The sequence below is a fragment of the Oncorhynchus masou genome, chromosome 1 (genome assembly GCF_036934945.1).
Source record: "Oncorhynchus masou masou isolate Uvic2021 chromosome 1, UVic_Omas_1.1, whole genome shotgun sequence".
NCBI classification, from domain to species: domain Eukaryota; kingdom Metazoa; phylum Chordata; class Actinopteri; order Salmoniformes; family Salmonidae; genus Oncorhynchus; species Oncorhynchus masou.
In genome coordinates, this window is record NC_088212.1 from 76,580,658 (window position 1) to 76,604,989 (window position 24,332).

Below are 24,332 nucleotides of genomic sequence, written 5' to 3' on the forward strand. Positions count from 1 at the left end.
TATTCCTGCACCCCTAACAGGAAGGAAGCGGTAACAGAAGGTAAGTAATACCTCCATTAGTAGGAAAAACCACTGGGGGAACAGACAAATGTACTTAAACCAATAGATGTAAAGACAATCACGCAAACAACACCAATCTGGGGAGTCACGTGGGCTGCGTTTATACAGGCAGCATAATTCTGATAGTGCACTAATCTAATCGTCATTGAAAAATATATTGATGTGATTTTTCAAAAGACCAATGAGTGGAAAAAATAAACTGGGCTGCGTGTAGGAACACAGCACATGTCTTCCCTGACAGGTGTTGCTTGCTTTATCTAGTCAGTGGTTTAAGTATATGTTTTTATTTTATTGGAAAAGTGTTCACGCAGCACAGAAGACCAAGTGCAATGCTGCTATGTAGACTGGCAGTAGATGTCCCTCACTACCACGATGAGACGCATTTGGTTGATATTCCCCCAGTTGTTACATAATTGTGTAACTCATACGCGTCTTACAATCAGTTGATCCATGAGAGGGGAATGGCTGGGGAAAAACCGATATAACTATCTTCTGTTCGCGCTTCATGTGGGTGTGAGTACACCGTAGCTTCTTGATGGACATCTTTTCCGCATTCAAAAGCAAGCCCTCAAGAGCGCACGGGGACCCAGAGAACATTTCGCTCGCAGTGGAATTACAATTTAACTGCAGTGGACAAGAGAAGAATTCGTCCACAACGAAGTCGTCTCTAGAATACGTTCATTCTATATTTCGAGACTACCGGTATACGTTTTCCTACAAACAGGTAAGACTCATTCTTAATTTGAGTTTGCCCAAGTGATAATACGATGTAAACTACTGAGAGGAATGTTCTCTTTGTGGTAGGCTACCCCAGTGTAAAAAAGTTGTCACATTTTCTGAGCATACATTTAGGTGGCACATTTCAAATTATATTTTTCTATGTTGTCTATCCGTGTTACAATGTTGGTTTTAATGTGGCCTACAAATCCCACCACATATCGCAGTCACACCTTCGCTTTACGTAAGTACTAAATAGAGAGGTAGTACATTGTGGGAGGCAACCAGTCGTTCTAGTGCAGGGCTGCCCAATTCCGGCCCTAATGGGTCTGAACATTCTGGTTTTCATCCTCCAAATCAGGGACTCATTCAGACCTGAGTTACCAGGTGAGTGCAATTAACTACCAGGTAGAAACAAACAACAGAAGTGTTTCGGCCCTCCAGGACCGGAATTGGGCAGCCGTGGTCTGAAGAGCAGAGACTAGTAAAATCGCATCCCTTTTGAAGACGGTTGAATCAACTTTCACTTGTCATCTTTTTAATTGGGGACCTACCTTTTTGCTTTGTAGCGCATTATGAAACATATTTTCTCAAGTACACATCAAATAATCTATTCAACCTAAAATCATTTTGGGATTTGCCAAATGGTAGCCTTAATTATTATTGTAGACATATTTATCATAATAAAGGGAACCAGATCTGTAGTGTCTGACTACATGTCCATCTAAAAACGATCCCATTTAATTAGGAAATAATAAAGGCTGTTTTTATAGATATGCAGCAGTATCTCTTTTAAGAATGGGTTTTCAAGGGTTTTGTCCCCTAATATTTACCCTTTCAGCTCATCAGGTCTCCTTTGCTTCTCAGTGGCCTGCCCATGGGAGATAAGCAGGATGAATCTTCCCCTTATTCCCTACAAAAAAACAGGAAATCTGAAATCCTCCAATGTGTTTCGTCGCATAATAATACCATATTATGTTACAATTAGAAATAGTGAGTGGTGTGCATTGATTAGCCCATATGGTGAGTGGTGTGCATTGATTAGCCCATATGGTGAGTGGTGTACATTGATTTGCCCATATGATTTGCCCATATGGATTTGACTCATAAGATGTTTAAATTGTTGGAAGAATGAAAAAGAACATCTGAGGTTCTCCCTCTTAGTAGGCTACCAAGCAGTGTAATCATGAGATTGAGCAAGGTTTATTCTTATGGAAAAGAGCCTGGCTTAAAAAATATTCAATTTACTGGGGGTGTAAGTAGGGCATTCCCTAACCCAAGTTTCTAGACCGAGTATGTATCTCAGACTAGCAGTAGAACATATTATATGCAATTCACCACACAAGGGAAATGATCCGGACTGAGGATGGTTCTGTTGGGGTTGTGCCAATGCCCCATTCTGACCTAAGTTGAAGGCACTACAGTCTGCAGTGGCTTGCTGTTACACCCAGCTGTGTGGCAAAGGATGAGACACGTTCAACTGTAACTTGCAAAAGCCTGTTTAAATCCACCTTCATGCATAGAGCCATGATTGTTTTTTCCCAATTGAATTACATGGAAAAAAGATAACATGTCAGCGCTGCTTATTGTTTACCAAATTGAATTAGTTTGCAGATGCAAACGGTGCATTCCGAATCAAAACTATCCGACCAAAGCATTGCCGAACAGGCACATGTCGGTAATTGCGTTGTACGGTGGGATAATAAAACTGCTTGTAGACTACTAAGCCCAAGGTATTGAAGCCATTTCAATGTCTCTTATGTCAAACAGCACCGTCTGCGCTAGCAAAGAAGAACCATCTGCATATAGATGTCACCAGTGCATACATTGGGCTTTGTATATGCTATGTGCATCATTTGGCTGATTACATCACTACCCATTGTAATTTTGACTCAGTGGAGAAATGTATGCACCTGCCAGCACTAAATACATACAGACAGACACATTGAGGCAGGGGCATGCTGCTCATGGATCTGTGAGTCAGTGTTTAGTGTCCTTGTAGTAGAGCAGTCAGAACAGTCTAAACAGTGAGAAGTGTTTTAACGTTTTCCATTGATGATGTAATTATCTATTGTGTTCTCTCCGTAATGTGTTGTCTACTGCTCTGCGGTAGTTATGGAAAGGCTGGTACTTTGATAGATTTGACAGTTTGACGAGTTGGGACGGAGCAGAGCAGGCCTCAGTACTACACTGAGGAACACGTCTACACTGGCTGGACAGATGCCAGGTTCTCCACCCTCATTGAGAGTTTTGTGTTGAATCTCTAATCATTGTTTTGCCTGAGTTGTTTTTCCTACATCGTGGGGTGTTTGTCCTATATGGCTCTGTCTGACCCTGTTTGTTTGCGTGCTGGACCATATTGCAGACAAATATTCTGATTTGTCAGCAATTATTAACTTCCCTAAAATCCTTATCTTTTAGGGGCCTGATTTTAAAGGGGAATAAATATATTCAACAGTTTAGCCGTTGAATCCACTGGATCGGTGGAAGAAATATATACAACTGGGTCATGGAACCTACAGTATGGGTGAAGACACGATGAGGAACATGCTGTATGTTGCGCCATGTTGAATTCACCATCTTTCCATTGGTGGTAAAGACAGTACAGACAGTGAAGATATACAGGCAGTTACAACAGGAAGTGAAAGTGTCTGTTTGCAGGTTCTCTTGAGAACGGGGGTCACCACAATCTGTCAGAGCCACCCTTTCCGTAGTGGAACATGTACACACACTCTCCCCTACTAGCTCTCCTGTATGTACGACTAGTGCCGCTCCTCCACCTCCTGGAACCCCTGAGTGTTTCAAATGCTCCATTTGCTTTAGTGCTCCCTCTGCTTCCGTACATCAGTGTTTCACAGAGCGTTTCCTTTGTGTTTCAAATTAATAAAATAATGAAAGTTCAGCCTCCGAGCAGATACTGGCATGATGATGATTTGGCCGGCCCCAGCCTGATCCTCTCTCTTATTGCTTTTGGGTGGGGTCCAGACATATCTACCTCTCCCTAGTGCTAAAGACTTCTTTCCTGCATCTCCTGGGGAGGAATTTGTGCCCCCCTACCAACGCCCCCTAGCTGGAGCACCGTTTACACAAACAATCAGACCGAGACACACACACAATTGATAAAGGTCTCAATATGCCCATCTCCTTCGATTCCCCCCCCCTGGTTGACATGAGGAGACTTCAGTGTGGCCAGTGTGCTAATCCCTGGGGACACACAATAAGGACTAATCTGACTCATTAACTCTGCAGGGCCTCCAGCCAAGGCTTTCTACTAATCCTGCTGCACCACAGCCCTCACCCCAACCACCCATCCATCATGATCATACTGTGCGCATGCAACACAGACTGGCAGAATGTTATGCACTCTCAGTGAGATATGAAAATGGACTAAAAACAATGGGTTTATTCGTTCAAAACAAAGTTTCTAGGTAAGTAATGACATTTATGTAGCAGACATATTGTTGTTTTGGTAGAGGATTTATTTCTCTCTATGTTATGGCTGGTTGTAAAAAAATGATTTCGGAGGGGGTTGGATGTAGGCTATAACTTGTGCATTTAGCTTTCCATTGCTGTTGAATGCTCTAACCCAGAACGTGTTTGATGTATTTGCTGTGTGCCGCTTGGCAAGTCGTGTTCTCCATACCTGTTCCCTTCAACGTAGCTCTGAGGTCAAACGAGCATTGGGTCGACATGGCCTTTTGGGTGAAGTCACCCTGTTGTCACTCCCAGGATATCCGCCTCTTTTGTGTTCTGTAAGCATAGGAAGTTTACCCCCTGAAAAAGATGGGCATGAGGACGACATTATTGTGATCAAAGTTCCTCCGAAGCAGGATAAAAGAGACCATTCTGTATGATTATCTACATACTAATCTTAGGCTGTTCTTAACTCCTCTGTTATAAAAGGCCCAACTTGACAATTTACCTTTGTCACAGACATGCACTAATGTAATGTGTTCTGTGGGAGGGTTGACTTTGTTTCCATTAAATCAATCACATTACCTGTAGGTCACAACATGTCACTGTTGACCTGTTGAAGTTGTATCATTATGTACATCAAGTGTTATTTGTTTTATGTAGATTTGAAGGTATGCCCTTTTTATTAACAAATTAGTCCAGCTAACAATAATACTGTATATTATGAAAACATTTAGGTCATTTTACCATACACTCTTATTTATCCAGAGGAACTTACAGTAAGTAGTTAATACATACATTGTACTGGTCCCCTGTGGGAATCGAACCCACAACCCTGGCTTTGCAAGCGCAATGCTCTACCAACTGAGCCACATTGCAAACATTTGTATCATTACTGGCATACTGTGAGCTGGCACACTGACTAGGATATAGCTCATTGCTCAGCCAGGAGTCAGAACACTACAGACAGTTGGCCGTCTGTCTGACTCAGCCTGCCATTATCACAGCTGTTGTTGCATCAGGACAGACTGAGCCTCTAGTCTGCTACTCTATAGTTTTACTACCTCTATTCCTCAGTCAGCTACTCTACAGTCAATGACACTCTTATTACAGCCCAGAACACCTGCAGTCAGACTGCGCTTTGTGTGCTGTACCACTACCTACCCAGCATGTGCATTAGTTGTTAGCCAGACAGGCAGTCTTCACATCTCATTTAAATGATGATTATCAGACCACTGGATGTGATTCTTTTTTAAATGTAACCTTTATTTAACTAGGCAAGTGAGTTAAGAGCAAATTCTTATTTACAATGACAGTCTACAGGGGAACAGTGGGTTAAGTGCCTTGTTCAGGGGCAGAACAACAGATTTGTTTACCTTGTCAGCTCGGGGATTCGATCTAGTAACCTTTTCGGTTACTGGCCCAATGCTCTAACCACTAGGCTACCTGCCACCCCAAACATAGAGATGGGAAACTAGATGGAAGGGTTGACCTCCTTCATCTATTCCCAGTATATGCCTTGGTTGTGCAGTACGGGGTATGGTAGCTAAGTTTGGTTGTCATATGATTTTTGGCTGTGACTCCAGTAGTCAACTTGTATAATCGTTGAGTGCACTAATCACCACCACACCAAACCCAAATCAAACAGGCTAATTTCCCCCGTGTCAAATAAAAAGTTGTGGACAACATATCTTGAGATGTGAACAAAAGAGACTTCAGTACAGACCCTAGGACACAAACGTGACCAGGTGGTCTGGCTAATTGCCTGGATCCATACGAGAAGTCTGTATATAAGGAGTTGCTGAGTGTTATGTAATGAAGGAATGCCAGGCACCGGCCTTAAGATCTCTGGCTCACTCTGAATGTCATCTCTGTTCTCTCACACGCTGATGGACAAGTCTGAGGCAGCTGTGACTCATTAGTTTACCTCAGGACAGACTTGTTATGTGGTCTTTTTAACTGTCAAAAATGACTCAACTGTCTGAGTCTGTCAATAATATCAAGTTAGATTTCCTCAAAAGGCCATCGGCTGTACACTGAACTAAAATATAAACGCAACATGTAAAGTGCTGGTCCCATGTTTCACGAGCTGAAATAAAAGATCCCAGAAATGTTCCATATGCACAAAAGCTTATTTTTCATTTTGTGCAAACATTTGTTTTACATCCCTGTTAGTGAGCATTTCTCCTTTGCTAGATAATCCACCTGACCGGTGTGGCATATCAAGAAGCTGATTCAACTGCATGATCATTACACAGGTGCACATTGTGCTGGGGACAATTAAAGGCCACTCTATTTTTGTCATGCAACACAATGCCACAGATGTCTCAAGTTTTGAGAGAGCATGCAATTGGCATGCTGACTGCAGGAATGTCCACCAGAGATGTTTCCAGAGAATTTAATGTTAATTTGTCTACGATGGTGTATTTCCCTTTTGTGCGAAAAAAAAACCTCATTCTGATTAGCTGGGCCCCTGCCCAGTCATGTGAGATCCATAGATTTGGGCCGAATTAATATTTTTCAATTGACTGATTTCCTTCTATGAACTGTAACTCAGCAAAATCTCTGAAATCATGTGCGTGTTGCGTTTGTAGTTCGTATACAGTGTCTTCGGAAAGTATTTAAACCCCTTGACCTTTTCCACATTTTAAGTTACAGCCTTATTCTAAAATTGATTAAATAAATACAAATCCTTAGCAATCTACACAGAATACCCCATAATGACAAAGTGAAAACAGGTTTTTAGACATTTTTGCAAATGTATTAAAAATAAAAACAGATACCTTATTTACATAAGTATTCAGACCCTTTGCTATGAGACTTGAAATCGAGCTCGGGTGCATCCTGTTTCCAATGATCATCCTTGAGATGTTTCTACAACTCGATTGGAGTCCACCTGCAGTAAATTCTATTGATTGGACATTATTTGGAAAGGCACACACCTGTCTATATAAGGTCCCACAGTTGACAGAGCAAAAACCAAGCCACGAGGTTGAAGGAATTGTCCGTTGAGCTCCGAGACAGGATTGTGTAGAGGCACAGATCTGGGGAAGGGTACTAAACATTTTCTGTTGCATGGAAGTTCCCTAAGAACACAGTAGCCTCCATCATTCTTAAACAGAATAAGTTTGAAACCACCAAGACTCTTCCTAGAGCTGTCCACCTGGCCAAACTGAGCAATTGGGGGAGAAGGGCTTTAGTCGGGGAGGTGACCAAGAACCCGATGGTCACTTTAACAGAGCTCTAGAGTTCCTTTGTGGCGATGGGAAAACCTTCCAGAAGGACAACCATCTCTGCAGCACTCCACCAATCAGATCTTTATGGTAGTGGCAAGATGGAAGCCACTCCTCAGTAAAAGGCACATGACAGCCCGCTAAGAGTTTGCCAAAAGGCACCTAAATACTCTCTGACTATGAGAAACAAGATTCTCTGATCTGATGAAGCCAAGATTGAACTCTTTGTCCCAAATGCCAAGCGTCACATCTGGAGGAAATCTGGCACCATCCCTACGGTGAAGAATGGTGGTGGCAGCATCATGCTGTGGGGATGTTATTCAGCAGCAGGGACTGGGAGAATAGTCAGGATCAAGGGAAAGTTGATCGGAGCAAAGTACAGAGAGATCCTTGATGAATACCTGCTCCAGAGTGCTCAGGACCTCAGACTGGGGTGAAGGTTAACCTTCCAACAGGGCAATGACCCTAAGCACACAGCCAAGACAACGCAGGAGTAGCTTCAGGACAAGTCTCTGAATGTCCTTGAGTGGCCCAGCCAGAGCCAGACTTGAACAAGATCAAACATCACTGGAGAGACTTGGAAATAGCTGTGCAGCATGCTTCCCATCCAACCTAACAGAGATTGTGAGGATCTGCAGAGAAGAATGGGAGAAACTCCCCAAATACAGATGTGCTAAGCTTACAGCGTCATACCCAAGAAGACTCAACGCTGTGTTCGCTGCCAAAGGTGCTTCAACAAAGGACTGAATACTTAGTTATTTTAAAAAAATGTTTTTATTGAATATCCGAAACATACAAAATATTTGCAGTGAAGCCGCTCAACAACTACATCATACCAGTCATCCAACAGACTCCCATTCAGAGTGACACACAGAAGCATCCAGGGTCAATACTCAAGCACACGTTGACAGATCTCCCACCAGGCCAAAAACGTGAACCCGAACCCTCCAAGATCCCTCAGTTTTTCACAATTCCTGACATTTTAATCAGAGTAAAAATTCGCTGTCTTAGGTCAGTTAGGATCATCACTTTATTTTAAGATTGTGAAATGTCAGAATAATAGCAAAGAATGATTGATTTATTTCTTTCATAACATTCCCAGTGGGTCAGAAGTTTACATACACTCAATTAGTATTTGGTAGCATTGCCTTTAAATTGTTTAACTTGGGTCAAACATAGTGGGTAGCTTCCCACAATAAGTTGGGTGCATTTTGGCCCATTCCTCCTGACAGAGCTGGTGTAACTGAGTCAGGTTTGTAGGCCTCCTTCCTCGCACACGCTTTTTCACAAATTTTCTATAGGATTGAGGTCAGGGCTTTGTGATGGCCACTCCAATAACTTGACTTTGTTGTCCTTAAGCCATTTCGCCACAACTTTGGAAGTATGCTTGGGGTCATTGTCCATTAGAAGACCCATTTGCGACCAAACTTTAACATCCTGACTGATGCCTTGAAATGTTGCTTCAATATATCCACAGAATTTTCCGCCCTCATGATGCCATCTATTTTGTGGCGTGCACCAGTCCCTTCTGCAGCAAAACACCCCCACAACATGCTGCTGCCACCCCCGTGCTTCACGTTTGGGATGGTATTCTTCGGCTTGCAAGCCTCCCCATTTTTCCTTCAAACATAATGATGGACATTATGGCCAAACAGTTCTACTTTTGTTTCATCAGACCAGAGGACATTTCTCCAAAAAGTATGTTCTTTGTCCCCATGTGCAGTTGCCAACCGTAGTCTGGCTTTTTATGGCGGTTTTGGAGCAGTGGCTTCTTCCTTGCTAAGCGGCCTTTCAGGTTATGTCGATATAGGACTCGTTTTACTGTGGATATAGATACTTTTGTACCTGTTTCCTCCAGCATCTTCACAAGGTCCATTGCTGTTGTTCTGGGATTGATTTGCACTTTTCGCACCAAAGTACGATCATCTCGAGGAGACAGAACATGTCTCCTTCCTGAACGGTATGACAGCTGCGTGTTCCCATGGTTTTTATACTTGCGTACTATTGTTTGTACAGATGAACTTGGTACCTTGAGGTGTTTGGAAATTTGCTCTCAAAGATGAACCAGACTTGTGGAGGTATACAAATGTTTTTCTGAGGTCTTGGCTAATTTCCCTTGATTTTCCCATGATGTCAAGCAAAGAGGCACTGCGTTTGAAGGTAAGTCTTGAAATACATCCACAGGTACACCTCTAATTGACTCAAATTATGTCAATTAGCCTATCAGAAGCTTCTAAAGTCATGACATAATTTACTGGAATTTTCTAAGCTGTTTGAAGGCACAGTCAACATAGTGTATGTAAACTTCTGACCCACTGGAATTGTGATACAGTTAATTGAGTGAAAATAGTCTGTTGGGAAACAATTGTTGGAAAAATTACTTGTCATGCACGAAGTAGATGTCCTAACCGACTTGCCAAAACTATAGTTTTTTAACAAGAAATATGTGGAGTGGTTAAAAAACTAGTTTTAATGACTCCAACCTAAGTGTATGTAAATTTCTGACTTCAACTGTATATGATACTGAAAAAATTCAGTTAGAAATAATTTAGTGTTAGTTAGAAATAAATTGTCCTCCAGTAAACTGATTAAATTTACAATATCCCCGTCCACGTGGAAAATCTATAAGAGTTATGTGAATGCCAATTAGATGATGATCTGATTGCATTCTGTCTCAGAATAACTGTCCATCTATAAACAGTTTGTCCACATTTGAGAAAGGCACACTTACCCTTCTCCCTTTGTTGCCTTTGTTCCGGATACAGTCTTTTACGACGTTCATTTATCTCCCTTGGAAGTTGGTCATTGAGACCGAATTTGGTCCCTTTAAGCTCCCTTCCTCTGCTTTTGATTAGCTCCTTTTGTTGCAATGATCGGTCAGAGACCCTTGGTCTTGTCCCTCCAAGTCTCTGTACTCTGTGGAAAGCCACCTTGTTTACAGTTTCTATAGGAAGTTTCAAGGCGGATAGCAAGAATTCTCTGATAGCCCCCTCTGGATTATTGGATGCGTCCTCATGAATCCCAGAAAAAAAAGATTTTCACGCATGCTACGACTTTGTCTAGTAGCAACTCCTTCATCATCCTGTTTTCCCTGAGTAGACAATCCATGTTGGAATCGTGGATTTTTACCTTGGCTGTGAGTGCTTATTTTCTCCTTGGATCGTGAGCATTTCACTCTGGTTGAACTCCAAACTCCCCCTCAGCCCTGCTACCTCCTCACACAACTTTTCCAGTGTTGCATGGATTCCAGCCAGAGCACTAGCCTCTACTTCAACGGTAAGTAAATCCTCCATTTCTGTAGATTCATCTTTTTCTTTTTTTGTCGGGTTAAAGTTATTTTGTGAGGTTGTCGGATCTTTCCATGATGGAGTATGTTGTTCCTCCATAGCGTAAAACTGTTGATACTAGTCAATTTCCCTCAGGATCTCCTTAGTATCCTCTTTACTGCAACCAGTTGTTTTACGAAAAGATAACGAGTCTTTTCCACAACGATGACCGGTGTATGTAGTACAGCCAGCTAGCACTCACGGAATCCATGCAAAAAAATGGAACACAATCTTGCAGTCCCAACTGTAAAGGCTAACCGCATCGTGGAATCCTTAGCAATGAAACTTTAGTTCTGATTAAAATTGATTTTAATGGAGAGGAAAAAAGTAATATAAACAACACACCAAAGGTAGTCCATACAGTGTTCTGTTGTGCACCCTGATGACATATCTGACGTACTTCTGGGACAGAATACTTATGTAAATGTCATATTTCAGTTTTTTAGCAAAAATGTCTAAACCCGTTTTTGCTTTATCATTATGGGGTTATTGTGTGTAAACTGAGGAGGGGGGGACAATTTAATACATTTTAGAATAAGGCTGTAACGTAACAAAATGTGGAAAAAGTCAAGGAGTCTGAATACTTTCCGACGGCACTGTAAATTAGTTAAATTCCCCTAAAGCAGACCCACAGTCGGAAGATGTGCTTTCTTTTCAACACTTTCAAACAAGTCGTGACCAGATTAGTTTGCATGTGCCAGTTTTTCTTTTCCAATAGGCTTTAGATTTAAATGTTTTACAAAAAGATCAAATCAAAGTTTATTTGTCACGTACGCAGATTTGCAGATGCAGTGAAATGCTTGTTTTTGCGCCAAGATGTTTGCATGTCAGTGTGTAGCATTGAAATATGCAGTATAGCAGCTGTTACATACAGATTTCATCCAGCTAGCATTACCCTGAGCCCCTCTGTCTCAGGCTGCAGTTCTGAGCACCAGCAGTCTCTTTTGAAGAGCAGAGGACACTCCCACTCAGTGAAACTGCCTTGGGGGCGTATAGGCCTATTTGAATCCTATAGACTAAAAACCATATGTGCTTTTCGGGAAAAAAAATTTGATAGACTTGATGAATCGTTATAAGATGTATGGCAAGGAGGTATGACATTTAAAAACTTGCATGCATAATTGAAAGAGAAGTGACGACACAATCTTTCAATAATTAGACTTGATGTGGTATACACATTCCAAAAAGGATAAATATTTGACCGTATCATCATTTTTGTAAACTAACATAAATGGGTCTTTGTTGCAAGGGCTCATTTGTTCTCCCGTTTGAAATGGATGGGTGTTATAGTGATGTGGTGCTTAGAGTACTCCATCCCATCAGTGGAGAAAGTGCTCTTCACGTTATAGTCCAGTTAATTGTTCCATTTCCAGGAAACCACTGGTGTAGCCCTTGTGAAACCACTCATCAGAATCCACTGTCATGCAGCTGGGAGATTAAAACATTCCAACGTGAACTCACACTCCCTAAATGTTGGGATGGATTAAATTCCACAGTCCGTGTGCAATTGGCTACAAATACTTCTACATATGCTCTAGAGATGACAACTCAATGCATGTGTGTGTGCTTCTGCCTAGCGTATGATTGTGGGTGTGTGTCTCTGTGTGTGGGTGTTATTCTCTTTTTCGATTCCGTTATTTTTTTGCGTTCTTTATGCTTGCGGCTCAAGGACATTGTGTTATGCCTATGACAGCACCCTAACTGGATAAGTGCCATTTGACGATTCCAAGCTGTTCACAGCTCACCTAGCTACAGTAATTTTAGCTGGGTGTCCTTTTTATCAAAGACAATGTCATTTTGGGATTAGTCAGAGTTGGTATTTTGAGTTGGAACAAATAAGTATGAATAAGTGGAGTGACTTCATCGCCATTACTGTCCTATTGGAACAGAGGGTTAGAGGGTGCGGCCCTTGGTTTGGTGAGTGTTTATCTGAATACTTTGCTAATATGGAAGTACAATGCATTGCTAATGTAAAAGATGCTAACTCTCATAATTACAAGGTGATTCTAATGATGCAATGTTATGTCTTACAGGTTGTCTCGTGGACCTGGACTGTAATGTATGGTTTGTTCTTATTGTTCGGATGTACTGTATGCTCTCTCTCGGATGGGTATTTCTTGCATGCCACAGAGGTTTGCAGTAGCTGGAGGGACGGTTGCAGACTGGAAACGTGTTCAACAGACCTTCATTGTGCTTGGTTAGTTAGTGACTGATTTTTCATGATTGGGTCTCTGTTTGAAGAGAGGTTGTTGAGGACCTGTTTGGCTGAATAGTGAGGAACACAGTGACCCTAAACTGGAGGAAGCAGGATGGGATGCAGGGATTGGATGGACTTTGGCTGGTCTATTGTTTTGAGAAGACCACACCACAGTGAGCGACTGGATGCTTTTGTGTTTTGCCCTGCGAGCAACTGGATCCTCTAGATGTGGCCGCCACCCCACATATCATCCTTTTATCATGCTGTGAGTCACACAAGGACCAGGACTGTCATCAATTGTATGTGATGCACTGGCCTCTACCTGACAGTGGAGAGACGAAGAGCATTGATTTCAGATGAGGTCAGAGGTGAATTGGAACATCTTCATGTAATACATTACTCATCAAGCCAACTAAGTATGTTCTGTCTTCCAGCTCAGGGATTCCCAAACTCGGTCCTGGGGCCCACCCTGGGTGCACTTTCTGTTTTTTGCTCTAGCACTACATAGATGATTCAAATAATCAAAGCTTGATGATGAGTTGGTTATTTGAATCAGCTGTGTAGTGCTGGGGCAAAAACCAAAACGTGCACCTGGGGGGCCCCAGGACTGAATTTGGGGAAACCCTGTTCCAGCTGACAAAGCACAACCTTTAGCTATAAAAATGCCCTTGCTATTTTGAATCCCCTGTCCTATGGGCGATCCCCTTTTCAAGGTATGAGTGATCTAGGTTCCTTGACCTGGAGTCCCAAGCTTATTGTAACCCTCTGGAGTTCTAAGCCTATTGCAACATAGTTGACCTTGGTGGACTGAACTGAAAATGACATCACATCAAACTTTTATTTGTCACATGCGCCGAATACAAGTGTAGACCACCGTGAAATGCTTACTTACAAGCCCTTAACCAACAGTGTAGTTCAAGAAAAAGAAAATATTTACCAAGTAGGCTAAAATAAAAAGTAACACAATAATAATAATAACGAGGCTATATACAGGGGGCACCGGTACAGAGTCAGTGTGCAGGGGTACAGGCTAGTTGAGGTCATCTGTACATTTAGGTGGGGGCGAAGTGCCTATGCATAGGTAACAAACAAACAGCGAGTACAGCAGTGTTCAGGGGGTGGGTGTCAATGTAAATTCCTCTGACATCGCCTATTATATAGGTCCTGGATGGCAGGTAGCTTGGCCCCAGTGATGTACTAGACCGTTTGTACTACCCTCTGTAGCGCCTTACGGTCAGATGCCGAGCAGTTGTCATACCAGGCGGTGATGCAACCGGTCAGGATGCTCTCGATGGTGCAACCTTTTTAGGATCTGGGGACCCATGCCAAATCTTTTCAGTCTCCTAAGAGGGAAAAGGTTTTGCTGTGCCCTCTTTACGACTGTCTTGGTATGTTTGGACCATGATAGTTTGTTGGTGATGGGGACACCAAGAAAGAGTAATGTATGCTTCTGCTCTGGTGTGTAAACTAATGCCATGAGAAGGATAATACCTTCTTTCTAAAAAGGAGAAACTGCTAAATGGCTAAATGGCATAGAACCCTCAAATTAAAATCTGGACTTCGAAGCTTGTTCCACTGCTTTCCCCCCCCCATTATTCCCTTCTAATCAGGCACTGGGACACCAGGTGCATGCAATTAATTATCAGAAAGAATAGAAAACCAGCAGGCTCCGGACCTCGTAGGGTAAGAGTTGTGTACTCCTGGCATAGAATAATGGCTCCTTGTGTGCCGTTTTCAAGTCAGTGTCCTGTTTTTAATTAGACACATCTGTGTAGTGAAAGAGTAAGTGAGCATGTGTGTTTTTGTAGTTTTCTAACACCAGCCGGTAAGTGAACCAGTGAAGGTTCTGGACAATGGAGCTGTGGAATCCAGTGAAAGGAGGAAATTCCTGTGGCGTTCAGGCTGAACGATCTTCCATCCTCTGAGACTTAGCTGCTTTTAAAGTCAGCTTGGTTGCTCATTGATATACTGTTGCCTATTTCCTGGAAAGATGTTTCATTGGTGTCCTAGCCTCTAGGGATTTAACAGCACCCAGTCAAGATCATACAACTGAAATGAGTCATTACCATGTTGATATGGTACACTACTAGAAGTAACACTTGGAGTGTACACTTCACACTTGTATGATTTTGGCTGAGAAACACTGAGTAAGGGCATGTGGCAATGACTCGTTTTGAGGCAGAGGAGTAGGCTGCCATCTACATTCAACAGCCCCACAACAGTCTCTAGTACACCAGACACATCCAGCTATAGAGAGTAGCCTCTCCTTTAGCTCAACTCTCTACCACAGTAGGAAACTCACCACCAGGAAGGGTGCTGGTTGCTTCAGACATTCCTGACTGTGTGGTTGTTAGACTGAGTCCTTTTTGGTCACATTCCTTGGTGAATACAGAAGGAGCTTTAAAAAGAGAATCTGTAACCCTAGCTCTGCACATATGGGTTGCCCGGTGGCACAGACCAGGGGTGCGTTGAGAGCTGTGCAAGTCAGGAGCTGTGCAAGTCGGTGGCGACAGGAGACATAAAGTAGTATAAGGCTCAAGACCTGAGAGGAAATCTGGATATATTAGTGTAGATACGAAACTCCATCCTAGGATCAGGATGTTTAGTGATAATTCACTGGGCAGGTCCCAACGAAGGACACAGATACAGCCAAAGAGGCTGTGCCCTAATCAACAATGATGACAGGACTCGTGCACATTGGGGATGGGGAGGAAAGGGGGATGCATTAGGCATTAGTCTTCTCCTGGCTCCATCCACATCCACTCCAGTGGTCCTCAGAGGAGGCATTGAGTGTAATGAGAGCTCCCTGTGGTCCCTGAGCTGTTCCTGCGTCACTCCTGCTGTCTGGTTGGTTGTTCTCCGCAGCACAGCTGTAATTGAGAGCTTAACAGTGTGTACTCTCTGCTACACTCAAGGTGCATACAGAGTTGCCCTCTCCAACGTCATCTTTTGGAGCTATTGTCATCAGCAGGGGATAACAATAACTGGGTGAGGCTTAACCGTTGCTCTCTGTGGCCCTGCTCTCTGTGGCCCTGCTCTCTGTGGCCCTGCTCTCTGTGGCCCTGTCTGGAGGGTGTGTGTTGGAGTAGACTCTCTGGTCTGGTACTCAGTGGCTGAGTCTGGAGGACTGGAGTTGAGCCAAGCAGCTGCTGCTAGCTTTGAGTGTTCTGGCTCTCTGGCAGACGGGGGTGACCGACGATCACTCCCTGCTGTCAAATCCCCACTACACACCCACGTCACTAAGTTTTTAAAGTCTCCCATGCTGCATACACACATAAGCTGCCATTTACACACACTCCTTTCAAACACACATACACACACACACACACATCAATGCACTGACATGTTTGGCATCAACTGGAAGTAAAGCTTCTAAGCACTGCCTCAGGCCTTCACGGTATGCTCAGAATTTTCCGATAGTGTTCTGATTTACAACACCGCATAGACTCCTCTATTTGTGCAAACAGGCAGTCTTTTCCACCATTTTCAAGACTTGTTCACCTCTAAGTGGTTTCTGTGGTTTCAACATCTTAAAGAGGACAAATTTGACACCCTATGAGATCAACTTAAAGGCCACCGTGCCTGAATGACATTACTGTCTGTCTCCTTTCTGTAATAAGTCACCAGTGTCACTGCCTCGACTGCTGCTGAGGTTACAAGTCAGACATCACAATCTTTGCTCAATCCTACGTATTTTAGGTGCTGCTGTGCTTTCCTGTGACCCCTAACCCCCTGTCCCTTTAACAGACCTGGGTTCAAATTAATTATATGTATTAACTCTCGATGACTTACAGGGGGGTGCTGTTTTGAAGAAACCATGCAGCCATTTTGGTACTCCTCCATTGTTAAATTGTTTTGGGGGAAGCTATAGAAATGCATTTATTAATGTCTACAGACACCTTAATAAATTTTTAATTATATTAAGTGCCATGAACATGACAATAACAAAAACAACATATTCCTTAATATATTTTTTTAGGGGTACTAATGTTATTGACCCCACTACAACAAAGAAATCCTTTAAAAATATGTAATTTATTGAATTGCTTTAGAATTCCATTAATTCCTATGGAGGACTGCTCCTTCTGGGGAGTGCCAATATGGTGGCCGGAGGCCTCAAAGCCTCTCATTGGCCATTACATATTATCCACAGTCCTGGGTTTCTACACATCATTGGTTCAAATACTAAACTCAGCAAAAAAAGTAACGCCCTCTCACTGTCAACTGCATTTATTTTCAGCAAACTTAACGTGTAAATATTTGTATGAACATAACAAGATTCAACAACTGAGACATAAACTGAACAAGTTCCACAGACATATGACTAACATATACGGAATAATGTGTCTCTGAACAAGAGGGAGGGGTGGGGGGTAAAAAGTAACAGTCAGTATCTGGTGTGGCCACCAGCTGCATTAAGTACTACTGTGCATCTCCTCCTCATGGACTGCACTAGATTTGCCAGTTCTTGCTGTAAGATGTTACCCCACTCTTCCACCAAGACACCTGCAAGTTCCCGGACATTTCTGGGGGGGAATGACCCTAGCCCTCACCCTCTGATCCAACAGGTCCCAGACATGCTCAATGGGATTGCGAGCCGGGCTCGTCTCTGGCCATGGCAGAACACTGACATTTCTGCCTTGCAGGAAATCACGCACAGAACAGGCAGTATGGCTGGTGGTATTGTTATGCTGGAGGATCATGTCAGGATGAGCCTGCAGGAAGGGTACCTCATGAGGGAGGAGGATGTCTTCTCTGTAACGCACAGCGTTGAGATTGCCTGCAATGACAACAAGCTCAGTCCGATGATGCTGTGACAAACCGCCCCAGACCATGACGGACCCTCCACCTCCAAATCGATCCCGCTCCAGAGTACAGGCCTTTGTGTAACGCTCATTCCATCGACATTAAACGCGAATCTGACCATCACCCCTGGTGAGACAAAACCATGACTCATCAGTGAAGAGCACTTTTTGCCAGTCCTGTCTGGTCCAGCGACGGTGGGTTTGTGCCCTTAGGCGACGTTGTTGCCGGTGATGTCTGGTGAGGACCTGCCTTACAACAAGCCTACAAGCCCTCAGTCCAGCCTCTCTCAGCCTATTGCGGACAGTCTGAGCCCTGATGGAGAGATTGGGCGTTCCTAGTGTAACTCGGGCAGTTGTTGTTGCCATCATGTACCGGTCCCGAAGGTGTGATGTTCTGATCCTGTGCAGATGTTGTTACACGTGGTCTGCCACTGCGAGGACGATCAGCTGTCCGTCTTGTCTCCCTGTAGCGCTGTCTTAGGCGTCTCACAGTACGGGCATTGCAATTTCTTGCTCTGGCCACATCTGCAGTCCTCATGCCTCCTTGCAGCATGCATAAGGCACGTTCACGCAGATGAGTAGGGACCCTGGGCATCTTTCTTTTGGTATTTTTCAGAGTCAGTAGAAAGCCCTCTTTAGTGTCCTAGGTTTTCAAAACTGTGACCTTAATTGCCTACCATCTGTAAGCTGTTAGTGTCTAAACGACCGTTCCACAGGTGAATGTTTATTAATTGTTTATAGTTCATTGAACAAGCACGGGAAACATTGTTTAAACCCTTTACAATGAAGATCTGTTAGTTGGATTTTTACAAATTAATTATCTTTGAAAGACAGGGTCCTGAAAAAGGGCCGTTTCTTTTTTTTGCAGAGTTTATTTAGGATATTTCAATTACTTCCAAAAACATTTCAAAGTAAGTATTTGAATATGTTTTCTTAGAAAATATAAGTAGTTGAATATTGGCATGTATTTGAAAATACTGAAATACACAGACTAGTGTATTTTCAAGTACAAATATTTAAATTCATGCATAATGCAGAAATCGCTCCGCCATTTCTTGGTTGCTGAAATTCTAATAGCCTAATTTCAGTTTGACAAAACAATCAGTCATTGTGTAGAGAATCATTGTTCCATCTAAACCTCTGAAATATATTTTCCATAAACAATACTATTGTATTTTCAGCTGTTTGAAGCTGTTGAACAGAACCGAAAGTAAAAGATTCAAAAACAGAACTTAAGAACGGGAAGCATAGAAATAACACTGGTCTGTTTGGTCCTAGAGTAATTTCAAATAATGTATTTGAAAATAGTTTCAAATAGTAGGCTAAAAATACTAAAATACATCAAATAAGTATTTCAAATACAAATACTCAAATGCATATTTATTTGAACCCAGCTCTGCCTGGTGATAAAACATGTTTTATTTCTAGTGCTTTTCAAGTACCGAAAGACACTTTTACAATAAGCCTATCTCTCCTCACGACAAGGCATCATTTAACTGATGTGAACTGTCTGTATATGTAAAGCCCCAGAATGTGGACAGATGTGGCCATCAGACCTACCCGCAGGCAGCGTCTGCCTGACCCAGAGCCCTAAGACCCTCAGCTGCTGCTGCTCTGGAGGAATTACTGGAGGATTACATTTTTTGATTTGTGGTGAAGCTGTAATCCACTAGCCTGGCTAAACCAGACTGAACTACCGCGCCTGAGTGTAGCGGCATCATAGACCATAGGAATTGGAACACAATAGTAATTTAATAGGATCTCTATGAGCGGCGTTCAGTCTATTTTAACCAGGCTAGTCGGCCTAATCCACATGCCATCTCTATTAGAGACTAAACCTCAGGACCGCCTGTGGAGAGACTGTGGGGTGGCGGGGCAATGAGAAGATGAACTGTGTGTGGAACCAGATTAAATGATGAGCCTTGTACACTAGTACTAGGAATTAAATAGTATGGTGGGATGGATGAAGTCAGTCTGTGCACAGACTCACAGGGGGAATTTTAATCCTCTGATCTAAAAGCTTTAGTCTAGTGCTACAGTAATGAACTGTTGCATCTGAACATTAGATTGATGGCAGCATTCGCACAAAACTGGAAGTGCAAACCACTGCTTTTAATCATGGCAAGGCGACAGGAAACATTACTGAATACAAACAGTGTCGCTATTCCCTCCAAGGCAATCAAACAAGCAAAGATTCAGTATAGAGACAAAGTAGAGTCGCAATTCAACGGCTCAAACACGAGACATATGTGGCAGGGTCTACAGTCAATCACGGATTACAAATAGAAAACCAGCCCCATCGCGGACATCGACGTCTTGCTCCCAGACAAGTTAAACAACTTCTTTGCTCTCTTTAAAGATAATACAGTGCCACTGACACAGCCAGCTACCATAGCCTGTGGGCTCTCCTTCACCGTGGCCAACGTGAGTAAAACATTTAAATGTGTTAATCCTCGCAAGGCTGCCGGCCCAGACTGCATCTCGAGTCGCGTCCTCAGAGCATGTGCAGACCAGCTGGCTGGTGTGTTTACAGACATATTCAATCAATCCCTATCCCAGTCTACTGTGCATACATGCTTCAAGATGGCCACCATTGTTCCTGTACCTAAGAAAGCAAAGGTAAGTGAACTAAATGACTATCGCCCCGTAGCTTTCACTTCTGTCATCATGAAGTTCTTTGAGAGACTCTAGTCAAGGATTATATCACCTCCACCCTATCTGATACTCTAACCCTCACCAATTTGCTTACTGCCCCAATAGGTCCAGAGATGGCGCAATGCCATCACACTGCCCTATCCCATCTGGACAAGAGGAATACCTATAAAGAATGCTGTTCATTGACTTCATCGCAGCATTTAACACCATAGTACCCTCCAAACTTGTCATTAAGCTTGAGACCCTGGGTCTCGACCCCGTCCTGTGCAACTGGGTCCTGGACTTTCTGAGGGGCCGCCCCCAGGTGGTGAGGGTAGGAAATAACATCTCAACAAGGGTGCTTTCTCAGCCCTCTCCTGTACTCCCTGTTCACCCATGACTGCATGGCCATGCACGCCTCAATCATGAAGTTTGCAGACGACACTACAGTGGTAGGCTTGATTACCAACAACGATGAGACGGCCTACAGGGAGGAGGTGAGGGCCCTCGGAGTGTGGTGTCAGGAAAATAACCTCACACTCAACATCAACAAAACAAAGGAGATGATCGTGGACTTCAGGAAACAGCCGAGGGAGCACCCCCATATCCACATCGACAGGACAGTAGCGGAGAAGGTGGAAAGTTTTAAGTTCCTCGGCATACACATCACGGACAAACTGAAATGGTCCACCCACACAGACAGCATGGTGAAGAAGGCGCAGCAGCACCTCTTCAACCTCAGGAGGCTGAAGAAATTTGGCTTGTCACCAAAAACACACAAACTTTTTATAGATGCACAATCGAGAGCATCCTGGCGGGCTGTCTCACCGCCTGATACAGCAACTGCTCGCCCCACAACCGCAAGGCTCTACAGAGGGTAGTGAGGTCTGCACAACGCATCACCGGGGGCAAACTACCTGCCCTCCAGGACACCTACACCACCCGATGTCACAGGAAGGCCAAAAAGATCATCAAGGACAACAACCACCCGAGCCACTGCCTGTTCATCCCGCTATCATCACTAACATTGAGTGGCTGCTGCCAACATATTGGCTCAGTCTCTGGCCTCTTTAATAATAAAAAAATAGGATGTAATAAATGTATCACTAGTCACTTTAAACTATACCACTTTATATAATGGTTTACATACCCTACACTAATCATCTCAAATGAATATACTGTACTCTATGCCATCTACTGCATCTTGCCTATGCCGTTCGGCCATCGCTCCTCCATATATATTTTAATGTACATATTCTTATTCATTCCTTTACACTTGTGTGTATTAGGTAGTAGTTGTGAAATTGTTAGATATTACTGAATGGTCGGAACTAGAAGCACAAGTGTTTCGCTACACTTGCAGTAACATCTGCTAACCATGTGTATGTGACATAAAATTAGATGTGATTTAAAATGAAATAAGTTTCCTAACATGAGTGACTGTTAATGGGACAATTGATAGATGAAATTTCTACTACTTCTAATGTTGCAATAAATACTAATATAAAAAAACTGATGCACATTAATGTTATAAACGTATTGTTTAATTTACCATTATGATAAATTGACTGAATTATCTGGATATGGATTTTTGTCCATATTGCCCAGCTCTACTAAAACCCACAGCTGGAAATAAAACAGCCATAGCTGTGGGAAGTAGCCTCAGCACCCCAACAAATCCAGAATTAAATAAAAAATGTATTTAAAAAAATAAATCTCTGAGACTTCATTATTTCTGTAAGAGTGAACTTAAAGAGCAGTCAGCAGCGCTGGGAGAAATTTCACATCTTCCCGCAGCCATTTATATTTCTTTATATAACCTCACTCCTAGATATAGTGTTTGTAGAGCAGGGTGGTGAGACTGTTTGTAATCAATATCAAATTAAGTCCAGCAGTCTTTCACAGATGTAATTTCTTTATCACATTAACAAAGGGTTTGTTACGCAATACTTGAAGAGCCCTTGATTACTATTGCAACACTTGGTAACACACCCACACACAGTTAACACAAAGCATCCATTGACCCTCACCAATATCAAAATCAGTAAAGACTGACCAAATTTTATTGGTCAGCAGATGTTAATGTGAGTGTAGCGAAATGCTTGTGCTTCTAGTTCCGACAGTGCAGTAATATCTAACAAGTAATCTAACAAATTCACAACGACAACCTTATACACACAAATGTAAAGGGATGAATAAGAATATGTACATATAAATATATGGATGATGGATGGCCGTGTGACATAGGCACGAAGTTTACATACTTAGGTTGGAATCATTAACTTGTTTTTCAACCCCTCCACAAATTTCTTGTTAACAAACTATAGTTTGAGATGAACGTACTTTGGTGCGAAAAGTGCAAATCAATCCCAGAACAGCAGCAGAGGACCTTGTGAAGATGCTGGAGGAAACCGGTACAAAAGTAACTATATCCACAGTAAAACAAGTCCTATATCAACATAACCTGAAAGGCCGCTCAGCAAGGAAGAAGCCACTGCTCCAAAACCGCCATAAAAAAGCCAGACTATGGTTTGCAACTGCACATGGGGACAAAGATCGTACTTTTTGGAAAAATGTCCTGTGGTCTGATGAAACAAAAATATAACTGTTTGGCCATAATGACCACCATTATGTTTGGAGGAAAAAGGGGGAGGCTTGCAAGCTGAAGAACACCATACCAACCATCAAGCACTGGGGGTGGCAGCATCATGTTGTGGGGGTGTTTTGCTGCAGGAGGAACTGGTGCTCTTCACAAAATAGATGGCATCATGAGGTAGGAAAATGATGTGTATATATTGAAGTAACATCTCAAGACATCAGTCAGGAAGTTAAAGCATGGTCACAAATGGGTCTTCCCAATGGACAATGACCCCAAGCATACTTCCAAAGTTGTGGCAAAATGGCTTAAGGACAACAAAGTCAAGGAATTGGAGTGGCCATCACAAAGCCCTGACCTCAATCCCATAGAAAATGTGTGGAAAGAAATGAAAAAGTGGGTGCGAGCAAGGAGGCCTACAAACCTGACTCAGTTACACCAGCTCTGTCAGGAGGAATGGGCCAAAATGTCCCAACTTATTGTGGGAAGCTTGTGGAAGGCTACCCACAACGTTTGACCCAAGTTAAACAATTTAAAGGCAATGCTACCAAATACAAATTGAGTGTATGTAAACGTCTGACCCACTGGCAATGTGATGAAAGAAATAAAAGCTGAAATTAATCATTCTGTCTACTATTATTCTGACATTTCACATTCTTAAAATAAAGTGCTGATCCTAACTGACCTAAGACAGGGGATTTTTACTCGGATTAAATGTCAGGAATTGTGAAAAACTGAGTTTAAATATATTTGCCTAAGGTGTATGTAAACTTCTGACTTCAACTGTACATATGAAATGAGTAATGTAGGATGTGTAGACCTTATTAAAGTGGCGTTATTTAAAGTGACTAGTGATACCTTTTTATTAAATCCATTTATTACATTCATTAAAGTGGCCAGAGATTTGAGTCTGTATCTTGGCAGCAGCCACTCTATATTAGTGATGGCTGTTTAACAGGTCTGATGGCCTGGAGATAGAATCTCTCGGTCCCAGCTTTGGATGGACCGGCAGCCTTGCGAGGGTTAACACGTTTAAATGCTTTACTCACGTTGGCTGCGGTGAAGCAGAGCTCGCAGGTTTTGGTAGCGGGCCGTTTCGTTGGCACTGTATTAACTTCAAAGTGAGCAAAGAAGTTGTTTAGTTCGTCTGGGAGCAGGACATCGTGGTCCTCGACGGGGCTGGTTTTCTTTTTGTTGTCCATGATTGACTGTAGACCCTGCCACACACCTCTCGTGTCTGAAACATTGAATTGCGACTCTACTTTGTCTCTACTTTACTCTACTTTATACTGACGCTTAGCTTGTTTGATTGCCTTGCGGAGGGAATAGCTACACTGTTTGTTTTCGGTC

General features: G+C 42.8%; 1 protein-coding gene across 3 annotated transcripts in view; it reads left to right on the forward strand.

Annotated features, from left to right (window-relative positions):
• Window positions 1-397: 397 nt before the first annotated feature.
• Window positions 398-24,332, forward strand: part of LOC135550936 (adenylate cyclase type 2-like) — an 85,692-nt gene continuing 61,757 nt past the window's right edge. The window contains exons 1-2 of one of the 3 annotated variants that reach the window (XM_064982223.1): window positions 712-784; window positions 4,027-4,205. Coding sequence is in view for 1 of the 3 variants with exons in the window: in XM_064982201.1 (XP_064838273.1) it covers window positions 596-784 (189 nt within the window). In the remaining 2 variants the exon portion in view is untranslated. Of the gene's footprint in view, window positions 785-4,026; window positions 4,206-24,332 lie in introns of all 3 variants that reach the window. The other 2 variants (XM_064982201.1, XM_064982212.1) reach the window with 2 other exon arrangements.